At 32.9% G+C, this 25023-nt stretch overlaps 1 protein-coding gene across 1 annotated transcript in view; it reads right to left on the reverse strand.

Annotated features, from left to right (window-relative positions):
• LOC110999514 (nuclear receptor-binding protein homolog) overlaps positions 1-24510 on the reverse strand; it is a 28749-nt gene extending 4239 nt beyond the window's left edge. The window contains exons 1-9 of the mRNA XM_022268594.2: positions 24032-24510; positions 5205-5429; positions 4853-4983; positions 4144-4322; positions 3338-3512; positions 2865-2983; positions 2088-2235; positions 1239-1446; positions 634-753 (exon numbers count right to left, since the gene is read on the reverse strand). Of these exons, the coding sequence (XP_022124286.1) occupies positions 634-753; positions 1239-1446; positions 2088-2235; positions 2865-2983; positions 3338-3512; positions 4144-4322; positions 4853-4983; positions 5205-5429; positions 24032-24157 (1431 nt within the window). The 5' untranslated portion in view covers positions 24158-24510. The remainder of the gene's footprint in view (positions 1-633; positions 754-1238; positions 1447-2087; positions 2236-2864; positions 2984-3337; positions 3513-4143; positions 4323-4852; positions 4984-5204; positions 5430-24031) is intronic.
• Positions 24511-25023: the final 513 nt, after the last annotated feature.

A 25023-nucleotide genomic window follows, 5' to 3' on the forward strand; every position in this document is an offset into this window, starting at 1 on the left:
ACTTATAGTAAATTGGTATTAGAACGTAAATATCACAATTAAAAACACAAGAATAAAAATCAAAGTCAATATTTAGCGCGAAGTATGATGAATAGATCTTTGATATCTTTTTTTTTATAGAACAGGGGGCAAACGGGCAGGAGGCTCACCTGATGTTAAGTGATACCGCCGCCCATGGACACTCTCGATGCCAGAAAGCTCGCGTGTGCGTTAAGGTTAATGCCTAAGATTTTTGTATTTGTTTCATGATAGTTTCTAAAAGTTCTGTGCCTGACACACATTTTTGAATTTTAGTATCTAATACCGGTTTCCTAAAGATGTTTTCTTTCCCCGAACGAGTGGTAAATACAGAGAAAGTCCATAAGTGCAGAGCCAGGGATCGAACCTATAATCACAAGGATCAGAATATCACGATGAAGCCACAAATCCAGCACTGCATTACTACATTAATGATGAATACTCCATATCCATTTCTTTACGGTTATATTTATATTAAATCTTTGTAATAGAGCAAAAACTAATCATTATACCATAAACAATTTTACCTACCTACCAAAATAGATAACTATAATCTATTGAAATCTAAAAGGTGATGTAATGTCGTATTACATCATATATTCATACATTACATACCTCATGTATGAAGCCAAGTTGCACGAGATCGTGGGCGAGCGCATGCGCAGAGTCACGGCGTGAAACGGCGCACGTGAGCTGACGGTTCATCTTGTCGTCCATGCGCAATAGAATGGTCATCTGCAATATACATTTTTACATTAAACTCTTTACTTTGCGGCTCGTTCATAATTATCATCAATAAAGTTTTTGGTCAAGTCGTCTTTGTGTTGGAATATAAATCAGTAATTATTTATGACCATTTCCAAATAATATATTTCAAAGACACGACACGAAAGTAATTTAGTCACATGAACGTGCACAATTGTATACGCAGTGTCAAAGTGTACTCCTATGGGACGGATGTCCGGTACGATGGAAGGCGTATGACCGTCCGACGCTGTATAACTGTATTTCGAAGCAGCCCCCACCAAGGGCTACATAGCCCCCCCCCCCCGTACCGCCCTTTATCAGTAGGGTGCGAACCGTAACACCACCCGAAGGGGGCACATGCCCATGACTTAAACATCCCCCTCGCGAATCATCAAGCATCCCCCCCCCCCCAAAATTACCGCTGATGTATTTCGGTTATACAGCGTCCACACACACTGTAAATTTCAACTTACCAGCAAGTCAGCAACATCAGCGTCGGGATGGTGTGGCTGTGGCTTAAGGGAGCACATCATGTTGACGACTCGTCGCGTTTCACGGTCTCGAGCGCGTGGCTCTGGCGGCGTTGGAGCGCTCTCTGTCGCCGTTCGCGACCTTCCGCCGCCAGCGGCGCGACGCCCACCGGACCACCACCCGTAAGCAGTTAACGGATAAATGCCGTATCTACAAATTATTATATTTTTTATCATCAATTGTATGCCAAAAATAGGGATACATAATTAACATAATTTTTTTAAATATTATTATCAAGTACACAAGGGTGATAAGGACAACAAATTTTCACCGAACTCAGCACTGAATCATAGGGTAACGATGTAACATAATAATAGTATGGGACATATTTTAAACAATTGATGCTGATAGAATTCCTTTGCCATATTTTATATTAAAACCCATTAAGTATAAATAAACCATCACTGGGGCCAAGTAAAAGGTAAGCAGGCGGGAGGGGGTCGTTGATTTACTTATTTGATGATTACGTCAACAGTAATTATTTACTTTTTTCACATACTACCCGCACATTGTCTATGCTTGAATACGAAATGCATTTTAGAGGATTCCCACAGTAAATTAATACGTTTATGTACTATTTTTTGAGATCTTTGCTTACTTTATCTGATAAGAGGAAGGTGGGAAGGGGATTTATAAATTGCATTAAAACCGGCATACGTAATACATATACAATACTAGAATTTGTTATCGATCAAAACCAGTCTGCTAATCAATATGAAATTCAAAAAAGATTTTTTATCACAGACTCCCAATTCAAATAAATTTTGGTCCTTCGATCCAGATACACTCACTTGACATCCTCAACGAACTTCTCAAGTTTCTCGGCATGTGGTGGTAAATCCCGAGCGTCCAACTCCCTTCGCTCTCCGTCTCTCACACACCAGGCCAGAGCTCCACCGCTGCCACAAACCTCGTCCGTTATTGTCTCTGATATGTTTGCTGGAACCACAGACAAGTGGATTTATTGTTGTTTCTAAGAATTATTTAAGTTTAATTTTATTCGATAACAGCATGTAGTAATTTTTACTAGTACTACTACCTTACAAGTAGTTGGTAGTTAGTAGATAGTAATAGATTGTTTTAAATGCTACCAATATATTATAATTTTTATGCAAAATACGTGTATACGCGTACACATATCCTAAAGAATAATTAAACGGCTGGACTGATTTGAATGAATTGTTTTGCAGGCGATTAGGTGGCGCCGTGGATGGTTTAAATTCACAAATCATTCCGGCAGATGGCTCTGCAGTCGGTATCTAGGTAATTTATTTATACAGCAAATTAACAGCTGGTATTTATAAATATAAGTTTTCTGTTCATGTTATTAAACTCCTAAATGGCTGTGCAGATATTGATTAAAAAAAAATTGTGTGTTTAAGTGGAGTCGAGAATGATTTACATTATTAGATTTTTTCTGTATATAATACGGCCGTAGACGACATCTTCCGCCGGATTGGCTAGTATTGTATAAAATATAAAATGTATATGTACAATTGGTTCTCGTCTAAGATTTTATCGGAGAAATGATTTTCTCCGATCACTTCACTTATCACTTCTTCACTTACCACTCGTATTGACCAATGTATGCGCTGCCAGAAGCTTAAGCGAGTGCACCTCGAACAACAGCGGGTGGAACAGCAGCTCACGAGCCGTAGGTCGCTTTGCGGGATCTTTCTGGATACATCTGAAATGTGTCATCATTACATTAAATGATGCTAAAGCAAAAAGTAGTTACGAGAATATATGATACTGACAACCGGAAGTGTTTTTCCTTAACTTGGAAATATTCCTTCCCAGCATTGCATTATATTATATAATTTAATGTAAGAGAAAACTAACAATAAAAAATACAATAAATAATGTCAGTAACATTTTTTATACATTATTGTATGTTAAGATATATTAGTTGAAAAGTGAAAAAGAAACTCAAAATATTGTAGTTTTTTTTTACATGTCAATGTCAGTTTACATATACGAGAGTATCAGTCTACGTACACGCGTATACGTTATTTGGCAACTTGAACAATCCACACCGTACCTGTAAATAAAGTCTTTCTGACGCGTCTCTTCTAAGGATTCAACAGTTCGAGCGACGTGTTCTTCTGTGACGTGGCTGCCGGAGTCCCCGTTGCCTTGGATCTCCAAAGCCGCTGTCTCCAGCGCACACATACCAAAAGAATAGATGTCCATAGACGGTGCTACCATTTGGGATGCTGCAAATAGAGTATTAAATATGTATTAACCATATTAAAATTGTTTATCTATACAAGAAACTTGGTATTTATGTTAGATGTCATTCAATCTAATTAATATTTTTTTTCTTAGGGGCCGTTCAAATATTACGTAAGCATGACTAATAACTAATATTATGTTGACTTAATTTTCTACAATATAATAATATTTTGTTTATTTTATAAGACACTAGCAGACTCGGCCAAGCGTTGATGTGGCTAAGGTTTTTGAAAAAATCTGGACACTGTAGGAGAACTGATGTGAAAGATAGATAGCTTATGTGAAACGTTGATACTTTTAATACAGCGCCATCTGTTAGAATTGTATCAAATAATAAACAAATAATTTGCAATAAAATAATACTGCGACTATAATTAAAGATCTAAGCTATCCTATCTCTCAAGTTGGATCGAACTGCACATGGTGTGCGAATTATATTATAATCGGTTAAGTGGTTTAGGAGTCCATTGAGGACAAACATTGTGACACGAGATTATATATTAAGATAAGCAGTGAATATCTTACACTAAAGTAATGTCCAGTAAGTATGACTAAAATAAATTATATTTTTTATTTTATTTATTATTATACATGAGTCATAGGCATACTTACATCCATATTCAGGTGCGACGAGGTGCATATTACGCATGTTGTCGCGGCATGTCTTAACGTGGTGGTGTATGGCATCAGGCGCCACTGATCCAATCTTCACCAGACCATTGTGTTGGATGAAGATTGTATCACACGTCAGATTCCCATGCACTATCGGAGGCTCGCATCCATGCAAGTAACTGCAATAGTTTATATAAGGTTTAGATTTAAAATTAAAAGCTAAATAGAAAATTAACATGAAAATGCAAAATATTGCTTGTCGAGTCCATGATCTGGTGTTTTATTAGTTATCTCAAAAGATTCGATCAAAAAGAATCAAAAAATCTCTGTCTACTTACAGCCCCCTGTCTAATTATTCTTAATCTATTTAACGTAAAATATGAGACACAATAAACATTTTTGATTTTGATTATATATGTTACTGTAAAAGCTCGAACTACGGTTAATCTTAAGATTTAAGTGTAAGTCTTAGGATTTACCGAGTTGGTAAGTATTTTTTCGAGATTTTACCATTCGAATTTAGTAGGTATATGCTAGGTTTTACCACTGTCAGCTGGTAGATAGTTTTAGAAATAAAACAATGTAAATAGTATTATAAAGGTATCATATGATAGTAATAAGTTATATATAATATTTAAAATTCATGGTTGAAACTGTAAAACAAAAGACAAAACGATGACGTGTTCCGTATAATATGTTAAACGTATACCTAAGTGCGGAAAGAATTTGTGTGCACCATCGTTTCCAGGCCTGCAGCGGTAGCCGTTTCACATTTCGTTTAGTACGTTTGAGAAACTGCTTCAGAGAACCACAAGACATATACTCCGTTATGAATATGACCTGAAAACATCAAGAGACGTTTATTATTTAAGTTTACGTATATTTCAATATAAGTAGAAAATAATTATGGAGGAATCGTTTAGAACGAAATTATTAAACACCGCATAAATATTAAAATATTTTTGTCAATGTTTTATTACACTATACACACACACACACACAAACACACACACCTATCAAGCCGTTATGGTGACAGACAGAAATTCAAAATTGTTTCTTACCCTCGGTTTATCATTGTGTGTGTCTGTCCAGTAGCGGTGGAACTTGACGATGTTGGGATGTTCAAGCCGGGTGAGGTTGTCAAAGACGGCTTGTATCTTGTCTTCCTGCGCCTTGAAATTTTTGCGCTCAGAGAATTGCACCTCATTCCACACCACTTCCACGCCCTCCTCTGTGTCCATAGCCAGGTGGGCGCAGTCGATTCCGGGCACATCACGCTGTTCCACCTGGAAATTTAATACGTTTTGTTATTTTACTATTAGAAGTAATTTAATATTATATACATTATACATAAGTTATTAGGCAACGGGCGGCCTTATCGCTAACATGCGATTCCATCCAGGCAACCCTAATATGAAACAGTAAAAAAATGAAACACCTACAGAGGGTAAAGTACAAGAAGTGCATAATTAATTAACAAAAAGAACCTCAAAAAGAGCAACTAAAATTAAATGAACTAAAATCTAAAGAAAAAAATTTAAATAACAATATGTATAAACATACATGTAAAAGCACTGCCAAAGGTTAATGGACTCACAATTAATATATATAAGTAGTAGCTAGTTACGAGGCAGAAGAAAAATGATCAAAAAGAAAACTGACCTCGTCTGATATTAAAACGAGAAAGAAAATATAATATTGTACAAAATATTCTACTATTTTTTGTGAAATATGACACCTTTAAAGACTTGCAACTTGTCATGAAAACTAAACTTCTAAAGGTACTTTGTACAAAGAATGGCAACAGCAAATCATTGACAAGAGCAATCATTCAATTGGCCCTGTGCTCCATGCGCTTTCAATTACATCTCCCTCGCCTCATTATCCGTACATAAAAAAGATTATTCTGGACTAAACCACTTTAGGCTGAGCTTAAAATCTAGATTCTCACTACATTCATGAACCAATTAAAGCATTGAGCTATAAAATATTTGCTAATGAAATGCGAAATTGAAATTTTATAATGCATTTTTACTTTAAAACAACTTACGTTCTTATTTATTAGCTAATGGCCATATGTTTTCTGACTTTAATTGGATTTCAAAGCAATCCAAGAATACAATAAACAACCATTGAAAGTGTATAGTTTGGATCTCCGATTATGAAAGTATTATTTAGGTATTAACTATTATATTAAAACTAATAAAACTAAAATCTATAATTTAACACATGCTAAATTTGAATGTATGTTTATTGCGTTGTACATTTAATTTAAATTTCATCAGACCAAGAATTCCGTCTGTCATCACGAGACGGCCAATTTTAACGTACATCAAACTTAGCGCTAATTTATGATTTAATAAGTTGTAGAATAATATGGTATGTCAAAACCAGACCAGATACTGTATGCTATCGTATGTCCTAATGTGGAAAAAAATTCGATACTATTGCGACTAGTTTGTGTTGTATTCCGTACCTGAGTTTTGAATTTGCAAGGATCTTATCAATTATCAAAAAAAGCTTTAGCGTAATTTCCTAATATGTAATATTGGTACACCTTAAGTACACCATAGCTATTTAGCTAGTCTTAAAGCTAAATTGGAATTACGAAAACCCAATATTGTTATTGTATTTGCTTACGTTTTGTCGTAAGCTTGTATTATAATCAATAAATTCGAAATCTGTACAAATATTGAACATTGGTGCCTTGTTCATTACGAATGCAGCAATTAAATTGATTGAGTACTCAACTTTCGATAGATTTATTGAAGAGAAAAGGTAGTTGTTGTATGATCACGAGTCTGGCCATTCATTACCGCTTTCTACTTTCAAGTTTGTCTATAGCGATAAATCATTTAAAAGTTGATGTAACATAAAGTTTAAACTCAGTAAATTCAAAAGTAAAGTATTTTCATTTTCCTCCATTCTATTTACTTAATTAAAAAATCTCTGAAGTCCGATAGAATGAATAATAAAATCATAAGAAACCATACGAAAATTGAAGACGTCACAACGAAGATTGAAATGGAAATGGGCTGGTCATATAATAAGAGGTATAGAAAAGTGGAACAAAAGGATCATAATATAAACCCAAGAAATAAGAGCAGAAATCGATGTAGACAGTTTCGAAGGTGGGAAGAGGAAATAAAAACCCTTACCGGACTAGGAAAGCTCAGAACAGAGCAGAGTGGAAAGAAATGGTGGAGACCTTTGCCAAAGTTGGGCAAATAGATGGGTTGTCGGTGTCTCCGACTCACTAGAGACAATAGTTTAAAATCAAAATTTATGTCTGAATAAAGGCTTATATTATTATTATTAATCTAAATATTCTCTACTTGCTGAATGACGAGAAACTTTAGCCATTTGACGTAAAATCTTGTATAGAATAGAGAGATTACATAATATGCGCCAAGTTCAGCTGTCAAGCCAGTCTCGGCTGTTAATGCGCGTCAGCAAGAATTCTGGGCACCCTGCACGCTGACATTTTTTCAACACCTTGTTTTGTCTGCTATAAAACAAACAGTAATAATTCACCATTTGTTCAGTCCCTACCAATAGCCTGTATTAGGGTCACCATTAATGGAAAGTCTTCCTAGATTATACTTAGCACCGACACGTACTAAATGTATCCCATAGGTTATTTCTTATCATTTTAAACGAAATCCACGTGTTAATAGCAATATATTCTTTTAATTATCAGTGTTACACTTCGATTACAATACAAAAAAGTCATACAATTCTATTATAGTTATCAGTACACGTGGTAAGTTCGTTAACTTGCTCACGCGACACACGTGCTCCTACCGCCATAACACTGACTTTGTTCGATCGCAGTCCAATTAACACATCAATTCTTGTATTCTTAAAAATAGAGTTTCTCTCGCTCTCGCTAGTCCTAGGCATATGCGTTAGTTATTGCTAAAGGAATATCATCGTCATGCTACAGATGGCTATCGGAAACTGCAGGTATTAAGGCTAAATTCCGCATTTATATCTATAAGAACAATGGGTATTGAACTATTGTACAACATTCGTATTAATGATAACACTATCGGCGTACGCGCAGGGTTCGTTAGCATTATGATTGCAGCGCAATGCAACATGACGTTCTTAACTCGTCACGTGAATTACACAGCTTTTGCGCATTATTTTGTTTGTATTTCGATTGCGGAAGCGTCCAGTGATTGATGGCCTTGTGACGACGTTAGCACAACTAGAGTTACGGATGTTATTAAATATATTTGAATATGTCAAGTCCGAATTATGTCTTTATTAATACAAATATGTTGTCTTATAGCTTACAAAAAATGCTAATCTCAAAAAATTTGGATAATTTAAATAAGTTTTATTTATATGAAACTACTAACTACTGAACTGTTTGTAACTGTAGTAAACCGAGAGTATAAATTTAAGCCCAATAATGTATAATGGCATGGAATTAAACACAAACTATTGGCACGGTTGACTCCAGTTGGGAGTCGAGCACCACATTGCATTGTTGTATATGAAAAACGAAGAACACAAAAATAAAAAAGGCGCTCCACATCACAACAATTAAAATTGTGCGTTTTCAACGCAAGGTCCCTATCATCCAAATTAGATTAGACAATTAGATCGGAACAATGCATTGAGAAAAATCATAAAAAAAGAGGAATGGAAAAATATGGAGAAGACTTTTACTGAAGACGTTTACCATTTTTGTGACGTAAATAGTTACTATATTTAACTATTAGTTAAAGAACATTATGTCCCATCTTTACATTAATTATGTTATTCTGTACTATATGTTTCATATTAACAGTGTATTTAAGTTTCACACTTCTTGCACTTTATAATTTTTCTTTACAGGGTTGTCTCATAGTGCTCTTGCTCGTTTGCTTGTATTTGACCGTTAAGACAAGAGAGACAAAAAATATTCTTCAAATAAAAACAATACGATACTTATATATTTAACGAATATTTATTCTTGACGTCATTACAAAAAAATTACAACCATTAAACGTTTAGAACGTGGAACTATCACATTACAATTATAAACATAAGATGTCAAACTCGACAGATCAAACATTTTGGCATTAAATTATTAAGCGACGTTTCTGTTTTTATTGATACTGATTTATTCAATGAGCCGCAGATATTTTCAACCACAGACATACATACGTAACGTCACTGGTTACTGATGACTTTTAACTGACGTAGAAGCCAGGAATAGATTGTTCCCGACAGTGCGAGCACCCGGTACCTTCCCGCCCCGATCAATCTTGATCAAGGTCAATGCCGAGACCTCCAGCCATGTTATTTCGCACTCGATTGACTTCCTAGCGATTGCCTAGACATTCGATGTGACCATTCATTTGAAAAATTATAAAACTACTTTCAATAAAATCACAATCCCATTGTAATGACAATTTGACAAAAGAGACGAAAGACAATGCTTCGTACTGACTCGATTTGTTTATAAGTAAATTTGTGACTTATTCTCATAGATCATTAGCTTTTTATAAAGCTTTTTTGTAATATTAAGAATTCGTCGTAGTTTGTAATACCTATATTATATAAAAAATAAATGAGGCTTTTTGTTAGCAGCAGAGTGTTATAAGACTTCTTTAATAATACTTGTAGAGTATTTACAACCTATATACGTTTTATATAAATAATGTATAATTAAATAAGTCAGTGGCGCTACAACCTTTTTAGGTCTGGGCCTCAGATATTTGTGTCTGTTCCATGATGCAGCCTCCTTTGCTTGACAAACACCGTTTTAAGAATGCTGGCTTTCTCACGATTGTTTCCTTCACCAGTCGAGTGAGAGTTAAATACGCACATAAAGAAGTCCATTGATGCATAGGCGAGGTTCGAGCCTACGACCTCAAGGATGAGAATCGCATGCTGAAACCACTAAGCCAACACTGCTCAAACTAATAATAAAAGTAAAGCTATTATTAGTTTACACATAAATAACATATTATATTATCTGTATTTCTTTGAATAAACATCGTATGTCTTTTCAGAATCTAGAAAACTCAAGTTAAATGTGTATTTGTTTATTTGTGCCTAGAATTTTGTCACATTGCCAGCGACTTAAAGGCGCCAATCAGCTGAAAGGTAAAGCATATTTAACTAAGAATAGAAAATCTTTCATAGAATTTTGCACTTCGCAGTGCATTTGGTAAATAGATAGGGTCCAGTACAATTACCCTTTATCGCGTCCGAAGTCGTCGACCCGACTGGATCGCGGCGCCCGCGCACTATTCGCAACAATGCCCTGGCAGATTTCCAACCTAAGCACAGGGTATCTCACACCTAGTCGCGTTAATCTATATTCATTTAACTAAAGCCATTTTGAGCCTATCTTTGATGTTTCAGATGCAACGGAAATATAAAAGCTATTGAATCGCCAGCGGCGTTTCTGTCGACAACTAAATTACATACATTTATATGTGCATTTGGTAACTATATTTAGAAACAAGTCAAGAATATGATAACCAGTTAATTTGTAATACTAAATCAATACACAGTGTAATAAGAAGAGATACACATCATTAATGCTTTGAAACCAGAAAAAAGCCAGTGCTTAAAAGCAAACATTCTGCAATTAGTTATTCTTGGCAGAGCAACTTAAAGCCAACTCACAACTGGCTATTAATAGAGCGAAGCTTACGTATATCCGACACTACTAAGAGGATCATTTACAATTACCATTTATAAGAGACTCTTACATAAACATTTGAAGAAAAATCACACCGATGAAAGCGGTCATTTGATTTTCATTTGAATTTCAAATTTTACACAGAAAACGGAGTAGTTTCATTAAAAAGAAGTAATACTTTTTTAAAGCAATGAAAAAAACGAAAGCTTTACTTAGGAAGCCATATTATACATGTCTACCCCAAAAATGCGTTGATACCTATATCTAAAAAACTAAATTAAAAAAAAGTAAATTGGACTGTGAGAATCCTGACAAGAATCGATATGACATATTGAGTTTCTGAAAAATGTGGACAAACCTACATACAATTAGGAATTTAGAACTTTAAAGCATAAATCATCTGCATATTATCCAGTTCCAAATATTATCCCTCCAGGCAACACAAATTATACTATATCCGATTTTATCCGAGTTTACCCGGTTTAGTCGGGTAAAATCGGAATAAAATATTCCCTTGAAAAATTACATCATTTCAATTTTATTGCTTCATTTCGAATATTAATTAATCGTGCGTTGTTTTGAACTGTGTTAACAAATTAGTTGCAAGAATCTCAAATATGTGTGTGTATTTCCAATAATTAAAATATATACGTGACATATTAATCAAGTGACTGTGTGGAAATTTATTAAAACGAAACATTTACGTTTTGTAAATGAATGACGCAATCCATCAGGTATGACATAATGTATGATAAGCGAGTCTGCCACAATTTTCCAGATATTTTCAAATATATATTTACATAGCTCGTATCCGTTTTCGACTGATTATGATTTATTAACAGATAACACATAATTGAAGATGTTTTAAACACTACAAAAACACCAAAGATTATCTGCGCACTACCACTACGATATGATGAATATAATATAACCAGCTTTCGCACGGCTGAACATTTACTTTATTAAATGTGTATATAGATATGGTATCGCAGACTTTTTGTATTGTATAAAACTGTACATCACTTGCTCAATTGTCATGGTTTCTACAGGGTTGGCGATATAGAGATTTTATTGGTATTTTTCCTCGGGATACATTAAGAAGATATTCTATAGCCTATGTTCAACTGGAATAATGTAGAATTGTAATCGTGAATAAACCTTTCCACTTTATAATATTACTGTAGATGATATATGAATACTATATACATTTATTCATGTAATGCCTAGCTATATCTCGTCTAAATTTACTTATTATCGATACATTACATTGTACTTGGAGTTTATAAAGCAAGTCTAGCAAATAGTTTCCATCAAACATATTAACACTTAGGCGGTTTCATCATTAGATTCAACGTCATAGGTATTAAGATTATGTTTAGTATTTCAACTTACAGATGTAACATTTACCTGCTATGTTTAGCGTTTGTTATTTTAATATTATGACTAATTGAAACTATGAAAACCAAATACTTGGCCATTAAGTGTGGCGAAAATATTCTTGCCAGTTTCTTCACGCCATATACTATACTAGACCTTCCATTTTTTTAATACTTTCATAAGCCCACATATTTATCGATATTAATACATGAATTTTGATTTGGTTAGCAATGGAAAATGTTTGTCTCATCTCATTGTGCACAAAATCTAACGAAAACATATTGAAATCTTATTTAAAATCTACCGCCCGTGACTTGGTTCTCCATATTTAAATATAAGATAGAATTCAGGGCCGTCTTAATCGCATTATGATATTACTAAGAACAATAACCTTATCGGATAACAGATAATACCGTTATCATTGCTATACAGTCAACATTGGTTAATGTTGTCATTAGTGATACGAAAGAACTTCTTATAATTAACCCTGGTACGTTAAACATTTTTATAGGATTTTGATGAAGGAATCTTTCCTACACTCAAACTGTAGGTATTGATGAATTCATAGAGATAATAAAACTTTGCGAAATCTGAAGTTAACTTTTTAAGTAGTTTTTATTTGAATTCTAGGACGTATAGGTAAATCATGAAAAAAGAAACAAATGGCTACACAACATTTTATTTTGATATGGACCAAAAAAACCCAGTTATTTTTTTTAATATTCATGATATTAAAAGCCTTATGTGCCTGACAAACACCATCGACTTTTATTAGACTTTAAGGCATACCGAAACCGGTATGTTTTCCTTATATGGTACACGAATGTTAAATGCATACATAGATCGAACCTGCGATGTCAGGGTTGAAAGGCACATGCTAAAATCACTAGGCCAACAGTGCAATAAATATACCCTATTTATAGAATAATAGAATCACTCAGTTGCGTAGGGTTTCTCAGTGATCATGTAGGCAAAGAATTTGAATACGTAGTTATATAAGTTTAATCATAATATGATTAAAACAAATAAAAGGTTCCGAAGCAGTCAGTGGAACTTGTCCCAACGGAGAAAGTGTTTCTCGTGTCTAAAACGAAACAATGCAATAAACAATTAAGATAAGTATTACACGTACTCACTACGTAATTACAATACTAAGAAACATGATACATATCGACTAGCGAGCATGTTTCAACTTTAAAATTTCGAAATAATATTTATATATTTTTTTTTAAGAAATTCAAGCAATTTTGTAATTTCACGAGTAATGTTCTGCGTTCTGCAATTACATATACTAATATAACATAGGAAATCGTAGCAATTCCATGAATATTGTAGTAAGTACGATTCCATCCTAGTTTTAGTAAAACAAACTATATATTATGCTCAGAAAAAATAAAAACACCTAATGACATTTACGTTAAATGTCGATTCTGTTATGTTCAAAAGACAGAAGTTTTTTCATTTTTTTTAAATTAAGTTACAAATCTACAGTTTTTACTACCTCTTATTTTGCAAAAGAGTTTGCATTACTGAGTGGAATTTATAACGAACGTCGTGCTCCAACCTACTTGTCAGTTAGGCTGTAACCTGAAAACGTTATAATATACATTAGCACGACTATATTCAAGTGGAATACAACCTAGTTATAAATATAGGTCACTTGCCGCGGGGTTCCATCCGTATATAGTCTCTACCTATTGGCTATACCGTAGACCGCGACATAATACTCGCAAAGATTACGTTACCTATATACTTTACTATTATGAATTATGATACTCTGTCGTCGGCATTATCCTATTACACTAGGCGCCTGTCTGCGACTATAAGCCGCACCCTTCTGAAAAATCGTTTTTTATACAGAGAGGAATCTATTACACTGGCAGTATGTGTTGATATTTTCTAAGAAATGGCAAAATATCTATACGATTCAACAAATGAATATTTCATAAATTTTAAAAGGTCAAAGTCCGTTTACAGGAAGGTCAATGAACTCGCAATGATTAAGTGGTAGGTTTTGTTTCTATTAGCGTATCTGCAGAACATTTCAGAACGAAATATGACCTTTAACAACACTTTTCGTAACCAGCAATTCAAATAATTATTAGCTTTTTGTGAATACGTCATGTATTTGCGCAAGTGTCTTATGACGCCAATGCCAATATCTCCTGAAAGGCACAGGTTATGACGTATTTATAAACACTACACAGCAAGTTTCTTCTCTTTACGTGTTAAGTGTTTTTGTTGAAAATATTATTAGACAATATGTTTAGACTATAGTTAGATATTATTGGAGTGAAGAATTCTTTACGTTTTAATACTAAAACATCCACATTTTCGTTGATTCATTTCCTTTTAAAAATGCATATAAAGGCAGTCGAAACGACATCGAACGCAGGTTAAGTAAACATTAGTTTAGTGTTTGTTAATGAGATCTCCTTGACATGTACCTACATGTATATTTCACGACCTACCCCACTGTATGGACGTGACGTCACGCGCCAGCGTTCTATTGGCGCAGCGGGAACATTGGCTGATATCAGACACAATTTGTAGTTTGACGTCAAGCTGTGGGCGATTATTAATCATAAACATGGAAATTCGAGAACATTACAAATTGAATAGATCAGTGACAAAAGGCGGCTAATCTACTTTTTCCCTTCATCCTTAACGGTGAAAATGATAATTCATATTAATTTGTTTACTAAAATTTATTTAACTTAGATCTACCAGTTGATGTGTTGCATGTTATAAACACATTCCAAAGGATGAAAAATTGTAAGGATATATGTATGTATTTATGTTTAACATGATACACGTACATGTATAATCAAAGTTAAAACATACTTCAGATGAAATGGTATATAGTCATAGCCCCGCTGTAGACCCGGACCACGTTGTAGGAGTAGTCTTGACAATTCGAAAACTAGGAACACAAATTTAATAAAGTAATTTACTTCATTTAATTTTATAACAACACAATTGTAAAGGTAAGTAAAATTAATTATGGACTTGACAAATCATTATAAATTGCACTACTTAATTATATATCAACGTTATATGGGGAACGAAAATAGCGTTATAGGGGTGCGGCGTTATGTGTACTATGTAATAAAACCGTCACAAGATTTCTAAACAATATAGGTTTTCAAAAAGCAATATATTTAATTTAAATTGTTTAGATGTAGGATCATTAAAAAGATATCAGAAAGCTTCTAGTGTAAGAGCATTTGGCAGTCGTTATATTATTTTAGCGTCTGCGTGTCTCCAGTCACGTACGCTTTTTGGGTACTGACATGTTTTAGGGACTTTTTGCCCATTATTTAAGCATATTTATCAATATTTTCAGTTTTCTCATATAGTCCAACAATGCAACAAATTAAATAAAGTTGTAGGACACAAGTACACATTTAAACATATTAAACTATAGGTTAAGAAACACACAATATATAAACTCCCTTCAGTAATAAAAAAATATACACACACATTATCTTTTGTGTGTATCATAGCTTATAAATGAACAAAGAAATGTTCTTTAACCTACACGTCTTAATTCCCCACTGAACAACGCTTCTCGCAGAATTTCTATATTATAAAGAATGGCATGCCAATATATGAAACTGCTAAGCTTACATGAACTTTAAGATGATTTTTCCCAGCGAAAATTGAATAGCAATTTAAAATGAAGTTTTAAACACACTAGTTATTGCCCCTGTCACCTCCTACCTACCTAAATAGCTGCAGGAATAATTCTTTCTACTGCAAAAAATCTTGCTTCAATGGTTCCAAAGATACTTCAACCCAAAAAATTAACCTACTTATTTCATGATAAAACCTTTTCGATACATAATTTGCAGCTGCCGTGCCTATCGAAGTCTTGTTCAGTACTCAGATACCAATAACCATTAATCTTGGGGGCTTGAACCGTGGGAGTGTTTTTATACGATTTGCAAAAATATACACTGCTATACAGCGAATCTCATTACTGATAGGATTTTGTCTACACATTTTTATTGTACCGTGTTTAAGATATATAAAATATACGCAGCAACTTTTGTAACTTAAAACCAGAAACTTGTATTACAATTTTTAAAGGAAATAGCTGTAGTATTTACGACGACATCGTTTAGGTTATATTAACCAAAATCAAAGGTCCCGGCCGGTAAAAATATTAGGTAAGTACTTAATAACAACGTCATCGGCTGTTGCGACTATGAGAAGACCCTTCGATGTCGTTATAACAGATTTTCACTTATAATGAATATTATAAGTGACAATCTTTTTACATACAATTTTTTAGCGTACAAAACTGTACAATGAAGATAATTTTATTAAGATGGATAAATTATATGACGAAGTATTAGTGCTTTATGAAGCCAATGAATTTGTGATTGAAATAAGTATATTGTTTAACTCCACGTAAAATTAATTTGCACGATCATCACTTCCATACACGTAATTGAAAAAACGTAAACAAAAAACGTACAGTACAAATTAATTTAAAATATTCTAGGTGCACTAATTTAATCTTTATTTCAGATATTGGAAACTATACAAACTAAAGCCTAACATATATTAACACAAATGTATTGACTTTAAAAAAACATTCAATAGTTTAAATGTATTTTAAAGTTTTCAGACATATCAAAAATCCCCACTATTAGTATCCTTTTCAAATTATTAACTTAGTGCCACGAACATGAATGCATTAAGGCAGTGAATCACAGTTTGGGGCGATGATTCACAATAGAGCAACGAGGCTCACTCATTACCATAAAACACGAGCATTAGCCGATAAATAAGATTTATTACTTTATATTGATAGGTACATATTTTTATGCAACCTATTTTAGTGGATTAACCGTTGCAATTAATGTTAGATATTTTCCTATAGCATGGTTTGAATTTTATACTGGTCTTTATAGTTTAATGTACATATTTTGTTGCAAAATAATAGGAAAATGTTTTGCCATAAATAAGTCGTTATACAATTTAGATGTATAAAACAGGTGGATGACGTATGATGTTTAACCGACTCCAAAAGCAGAACGATTAAAGTTTGGATTTTCTTTTATAGTCACATTGGGTTGATTACTGAGGTCCCATTACCCTCTTCTAATGATGGGATCACGGAGAGATCTAAGAGTAAGAATCAAACACAGTAGTAGGCTCACCACAAACTAGGGATGCAACCAATACCGATCCCGATACCAATAGCATTTAATAAAAATAAATATTATAAACACAGCCTAAGTAGTTTCAGTCGTCTCCAACATCAAAAAGCGCAAACGTCGAAGAACAATAAATTACCATTTCGCGACATCGGTGACGTTATTCAATAGATGATATATGGGCCTGCAATAGCTTTACAAAAGAGTCATAAATTACAATACAGCAACGTCGCGAGTGGCACAATGTGGGCGTATGCCCTAGCATTGTCTGATCATAAACCAGCTAAATAGGACACTTGTTATACAGCTCTCAGAGAAAACCTGAGTGAAACCCTATCTAGATCAATTAATTTAATCACAAATAGAATATTTTTTAATTTAGTGTTACATACTTGAATAATTGAAATTTGAATTAAACACGCACTAAAAGGAATATTTAGTTATAAAAACTGTTTGACAGCCACTATGAATTTATTTAAAGTTTGAAGCTATTATAGAACACGAAATTTGTATATAAAAATAACTGGACCGAGGTTTATCCACAAACCCACATGATGTGAGATGCGGCCTATTGGATGCCTATTTAACCACCGCTTAAAAGAACCCACTTCATACTGTTTAGGGAAGGTAGTTTATTGCCAGTTCTTCTCTTCCGTTCTACGCCCTTGATTTAAGAACTGGCAGTAAATGTAAAATTAGATTCATTTAATGTATATTTCTTTTCTTTTTTTTTGACGTTCATAAGTGTACATTATGTTACCAAAATGAATAAATGATTTTTGATTTGATTTAGAGGAGAGAACTGCACTGGGATGTGAGCAACGAAGGGGTGAATCTCTAACGTGCTCCTAGATGAGCGTTTTTAATACATCAACTTTCAATTAACCAATTTTTATGAAATTGAATATTTGATGAGTCTTACAGATAACGTAGTCACGTATTGGTGATGAGTCTTACAGGTTATGTATATACGTATTGGTGTGACTCAATAATCTTTCAAACGTTCACGATTATTAGACTTTGAATGGGGCCGCAAATTCCAATTTCCGGGCAACCAATTTGCATTTGAATCCTACGCAGTCGAGTAACTTTATTGCTTCCTTCAACTTATTCCTCAGTCTGTTAACGATACTATCGCACCATTACTTGCCCAACTCACTGATGCAATTATTTTCGAATTTCAAACCAAGTAGCTTTAAAAATATATTATTCACCTTAACAGATAAAGATTACATATCTATATAGTACATAGTTAAGAGTATGTACTATAGAGGCGATTAAAATGAGTGGCGGAGAGTTAATTGTCAGTTCTTCTCTTCCGTTCTACGGCCTTGATTTGAGAACTGGCAGTTAATGTAAAAATATAATCTAGAATGTATATTACTTCTTTTTTGACGTTCATAAGTGAACATTATGTTACCTATATGAATAAATGATTTTTTGATTTGTATCTGAAAGTTCTTTGATTAACATAAATATTTAACGAAAGGTCTGTTTGGTTCGACACCTTCAAATTTTTGCATTATTGAAACGGTCGTTATAATATATTTTTTCCTGAATTAAGCATTTGTATCGATTAAATAAATTTAAAAAATTAATTCAAATACTACGCTTTAATATTAGTAATGACACATTCTTGTTTTAGGCAGACACAACGAAAGTCTAGTATTATTATGGATTGTCTGCCTGTCACGGTTCAACGTTTCCGTTCAATGCCGTTTAGTACAATAGTTTAAAAACCGTAAAATGTTTTGACGCCAAACGATTAAAAGTTCGAATAAAGTAATTATCCTCGTCTCTATAATATTCTTAAAAAATCCCATTGTATAAACTTCTAAAACACAACTGTTCAGACTCGGTTATTTTTGATCTTATCAAAAATATCACACCTTATAGAAATAGTTAAAGATTTAAGGTTTTTAAAATACGCACATATATGAGTAATAAGGTTCAATATAATATAAGGCTTAATTTTAATTCGAGAATACGCCTAAGCTCTAGTTACGGTGAGTCAGCGACTTTCTCTCGTCTGTAGGTCGTCTGCCAACTCCCGTCTGGCTGGGTTGACCTTATCGGTGCTATAACACTTCCATTATATTGTCTAGTGACAAAAAGCGACCCAACGATTACGCTCATATAAATATTTATACAAAAATAGGTTTTTCAAAAAAGGCGATATGAAAACGTGACAGCCTGCCAAAACCGTGAAAGAATATGTTTCTACGGAAATCGAATTCGGTCTCCTCAGGTGCAATGTGAAATAACCACTAGGCTACAGATGCGGTAAACAGGAATAATGAATACACAAAGAATTCGGACGCACCATCATAAAGGATAATTATAATTAAGTAGCTAATTAAAATTATAATTTATTTTTTATTGTCTGTCTTCATAATAAAGGATGTTCATGAAACTAAAGTTATCAAGGTTAAATAAAACAATGATCAAGAAATGGCAATAACGAGAATCGTTTATGGAACTTGTACAAGACAGAGACAAACACATTATAATACAGAAGGTAGCACAACCTAGTACGTGATTGACAAAATTGTTATTATGTTCTAATAAGCGTCAATAGTAGCGATTTACCTTCTCATTCGTACAACTTAAATTAAAATTTTTATGTAAAAAATAATTTGAAATAGAAGAAATTTAACAAAGTTCAAATCAAATCAAAAATCATTTATTCATATAGGTAACATAATGTACACCTATGAACGTCAAACTATACTTTAAATGATTCTAATTTTACATTTACTGCCAGTTCTCAAATCAAGGGCGTAGACCGGAAGAGAACTGGCAATAAATTCAATTCAATAATAAAACCCATGACAATTAGGATAATGATCAGAGCCATTTGAAAGGCGAAATGTAAGAAAACTTTTTTAACTAGAAGCTATGTACGAATATATTTTAAAGTCGTATAAACATACGACTTTAAAAGATTTCGTAAAATTGTATGTTTCGTAGACACGAAACATACAATTTTATTAAGCTTTAACAAAACATAGAGTCAGAATAATTAAAGTCGATATACCCACAGTTCGTTTATTCGATAAAACTTCCACTAACCCCACTGAAAAGGTATCGTGCGCAGCGTCTTCGTGACCGAAGTCGCTGTAATATAATAACCACTGCACATCTAATCAGTAATCACAAATTATTTCTATTTTTGCCTAACGATTTATGCTTTCAAATAGAAAATTCTGTATCTATCTATTTTTTATATAGATATCTATATAAAAACGTAGGTGCCTATAAGTTTAACGTGTAAACTTTTGGTAAATATATAATGAATCTTGAGGTCTTGAAAACTATCTTTCCTACATTTTGCAATTAAGAGAAGTAAAAAATATTACATAATTAGAACATTTTTATTTATTTATTCCACTACATTATTCTACCTTAACAGTTACTACTAATTCGATAAAACGTCAAAATATTTAAAAGTCAGTTCAATACGCACGCCAGGACGCAATAAAGAACAGGGCTTCATATAATTGTGTTTTTGTTTGCTGATGCTGAATCCACATTACAGGGCAACTAGCAGTTGGTGTTTTTAGGCCTCAAATCTTCAACTTATCATGGTTCAAGCGCTGTAGCAAGGATTATTCACTATAATGGAGGCTAATATCCGAGGTCACGAATTAAACGTGGCGTGGCAAGTCAGAACATGTCAATAAAATTTTGTTAATAGCTAAATTCATTACTATAAAATTATTGTAACTGCGGTCTGTGCGTAACCTTGTGATGGACATGAGTATCGAATTCGATAAAACAATAACAAAGCCCAAAATAATAGCAAAAACACCTAACCGACTAGTAATTAGATTCGTAATAACAATTATAATTCATTAATTAAAGTTGTATAATCAAGTCAGTAGTCGCTAGAGCATTACTTAAGCTCACAGTTTTAAAAGTGTTTCTTTATTTTATTTTTAACGTATTCTCCACGTCCATATGAAAAAAAATATGGATTTGGACATTCGTACTTTCGCACACCCGTAGCCGCTACAAGTTCCATGACCTACTAGTATAAAAATGAAAATGGTTAAGCAAATGTGGTGCTTATTACTTTAAACATGGTGAAATTCACATTAACGAATGGTGAACATTCGATGAGTAAGTGGGCAAAAAATACAGCGATTGTGAATGAGTGTGTATTTGATGACGGACAAAACGGACAGTTAGAAAGGAACTGAACACGCCTAGTTTATTTTTTATTTGGCCTGATGGTTTCTTATTAGGGCTCTATTGAAATAGGATTAGGACCTTAGCACATTTTAGGTGTGAGCTATAAAAGCGATAACTTAGTACAAAAGTTGTTAATCTAAAACAAATTTATCAACATTAAATAATACAGCCGCTTTATCTAAATACGTAATTTTACATAACTGTAACATAACATATGAAACATTTTAAAGGTATTTAATAAGTCTTCATTATAAAAGAGTTTGTTTAATTAAGTAGCGGTGAGAATATTTTTTCGTGTAACTCTCAACCAACAAAAACAAAAATAATATTCAGCGTTCAGTTAAAAATAATTGTAGGTCCTGCCATTAAACTATGTATGCTAAAGATGGCACAAAAAACATGTATAGAACAGTTTAAAGGGAAAGGAATATAAATTATGACAATTTGCCTCCTGCCCGTTTGCCCCCTGATCTATATAAAAAAATTAATAATTTCATTATATGAAATAAATTATCAATCAATAATTGAACTTTGTGTGATATCCAACATTAATTAGTCTCTCTTGTCTGCTTATAGCTAGTTAAAGCATAAAAAAATATTAACATATTTATTTACATCCCAATAAAAGACCATCCTAATAATCGTAAGTATATACCACCGTTTTTATTTCTTATTCATTATGAAAACAAAAACAGGCCATGTCCTCATTAGTATTAAAATAAAGTTTTGTATTATGAAGTCGGAAGTTATTTATTTCCGATAATAATTAGGCATATTGATGGTCAAGATGTTGGTGAGAAAAATTATCAGTGTAGAAAGCGACAGTGACTTTTAGTTGCGCAAGCGCCGAATCCGCGGTCAGTGACCGGCGCAGGGAAAGTCAGGCTGAACAATTGCTACTTAATTGTACCTTTGCAGATAGGTAACGAAACATGATTTTTTTTAAAAATAAAAACAAAAACTAACTTTCAACTTATGATCAATCAGAAAGTTGCTCATAACAAGAACAATGTATTGCTATGCTAAATTATTTATTGCTCTTTTATTATTTAGTATATTGCACATCATAATATAGCACTAGTTGGCTAGTATAAATAATTAATAGCATCTGTAAAATGTATATCAACACTCAAGCACCATTCTTAAAAATAGTATTTACTGACTAATACAACATACAGAATATATATATTATGTACTTAAGCATGTAAATAAGAGCAAATTTTTTAAGGCTTCAGTGTGCAAATCACATCCCTGAGGTTCGACCCCCGGCTGTGCACAAATGGTCTTTCTGTCTGTGTGCATGTTTAACATTCCCACGAACACTGAAGGAAAACATCAAGTGGAAACCGGCTTGCTATATAAAATTTCGATGGCATGTGTCAGGCACAGTACGGTGGTCACCTATTTCTCTATTAGATTTACAAATGATCATGAAACAGGGACAGAAATCTAAGGCCCAGACCTTAAAAGGTTGTAGCCGCGCTGATTTATTTATTTTATATTTTTATATGCAATAAATAAAAATACCATATGTATCTAATATATATGCAAGAATTGGGTAAAATGTAGATCAAAAATATTAAAATAAATACTCATAAATGTATATACTCATTAGTAACTACCAATTATTATAAAATATAAAAAATTACCAGCCATCTATAATATTACAGATGGATGGTAACTCCATTTCATCTCTATGGATGAAGGAATTTTACTAAAAGATCACTTTTTCTTTACACTTAATTGACTTACATGTTATAACTTTTAGGCATTTGTTAATAAAATGTTTTATCTGTCTCACTGGAATAAATGTTATATTAATTTAATTAACTTCATGCAAAACAATATCTAGAGTTTAATAAAAGGAGTCACCTATATATTTTCTAAATACCATAGTCAAAATATGATTTTCATTAAAAAATATCACAGCATGAAGAAGACAGATGGCTTATTACACATGTATATTCAATATGTTGTTAAGGAAGCATGTAATAATTTTTTGTCATACAATGTTGAGACATTGAAAATTTAAATAAAAATAAAAAGAAAAAGAAAACTGATGGTACTCATTAAGATTCTCATCTTAATAAGAAGGTCAAAATCCATTCGAACATTGAATTAAAATAATATTCATCAGACTTTTTAATCTTTAAAGGTTTTATAATAGTTAAACAAATCTTAATTAAAATCAAGATTTGCTTCATTTTTATAAATCTATATTTGGTATATATAGTGACTGAATTACTTTTACACAAATAATGTCATGTATTGTTTATTACCCTAGGATAAATAGCATATTTAAATTTACTAGATATATAAACAAATTAAAATCTAATTTCTAAATTTGTTTACAATTTTCAATAAAATGGAAAGAACATGAACAGGTCAAGATATTACGTCTTAGCTATATCGAAATATATTAAATAATCAGCTGATGACACATGACTGTCCCAATTTTCAAAAATACATCAAGAATAATAATAATTCTACTAATAAGTACCTCTTCTCGTCTTTTGAGCCAGCGGCCGCAAGGACTTTCTTCCAGGATTTCGCTTTCATCCTCGGAATCCTCCCCACTTTCCCTGGGCGACTTGCGCTCTTTGTCGATACTCCTGCCGCCCGACATAGCACCGATTAATCAAAAACACAAATACTAACAAAGTGTTCGTTTCACTTGAATAATACCTCACAAACGTTTTCTGGAAGAAAACACTCGGAAATATTTTCAAAATACACTTTTTCTTGTAACCATAACCAAGGTTGCGAGTCGAGACGTCACTGTTTTATACCAATCCATTATTTAATGTACAAAACGCGAAAAAATGGACCCATTAAACGTTCTGCGAAAGATTTAAGTCCACACATTTGTCTATAAATAACGAAATAAATGATTATTATTTAAATCAAATTATCCACCGGCGAAACTCTCATCATGATTCTATTCTTGTTCGACTGTGTTCAATTTTCGCAGATCGACACATATAGTCAAATACATCAAAGTTCAACCATAGAGTATAGATTTTAACAGACTATATGAATACAGGCTATAACACGCAATATTGTAACGCAACAGTGTAATATTTGCTAGGAACATAAAATTTACTTTTACTATAGACACATAATATCTAGGTTGAAGTGATTAACTTAAGAAATACTCGATGTTAAATCAATAATAATATCAGAAATAAGTATATGAAAAGAATCATTTATTAAAATAAAATGTAACATTTTGTAGAGCTTTATAGACTTGTTCATAGATGTCACTAAAATAAAACACTTAACTTAAACTGAAACTGAACTGGTTACTCTTGTTATTTCTAAAATTACTATCTCCTAAAATTAGATTAATTAATAATTTAATGTATATTTCTTTTTTTTTGACGTTCATGTACATTATGTTACCTTTATGAATATTAATGATTTAGTAAAAATAGAGGGCGTTAAAAAAGAAAGATGTTATAATACGACCAAAAGATGGCGAGCCCCCTTCAT

Source organism: Pieris rapae, chromosome 11 (assembly GCF_905147795.1).
Source record: "Pieris rapae chromosome 11, ilPieRapa1.1, whole genome shotgun sequence".
Lineage (NCBI taxonomy): Eukaryota > Metazoa > Arthropoda > Insecta > Lepidoptera > Pieridae > Pieris > Pieris rapae.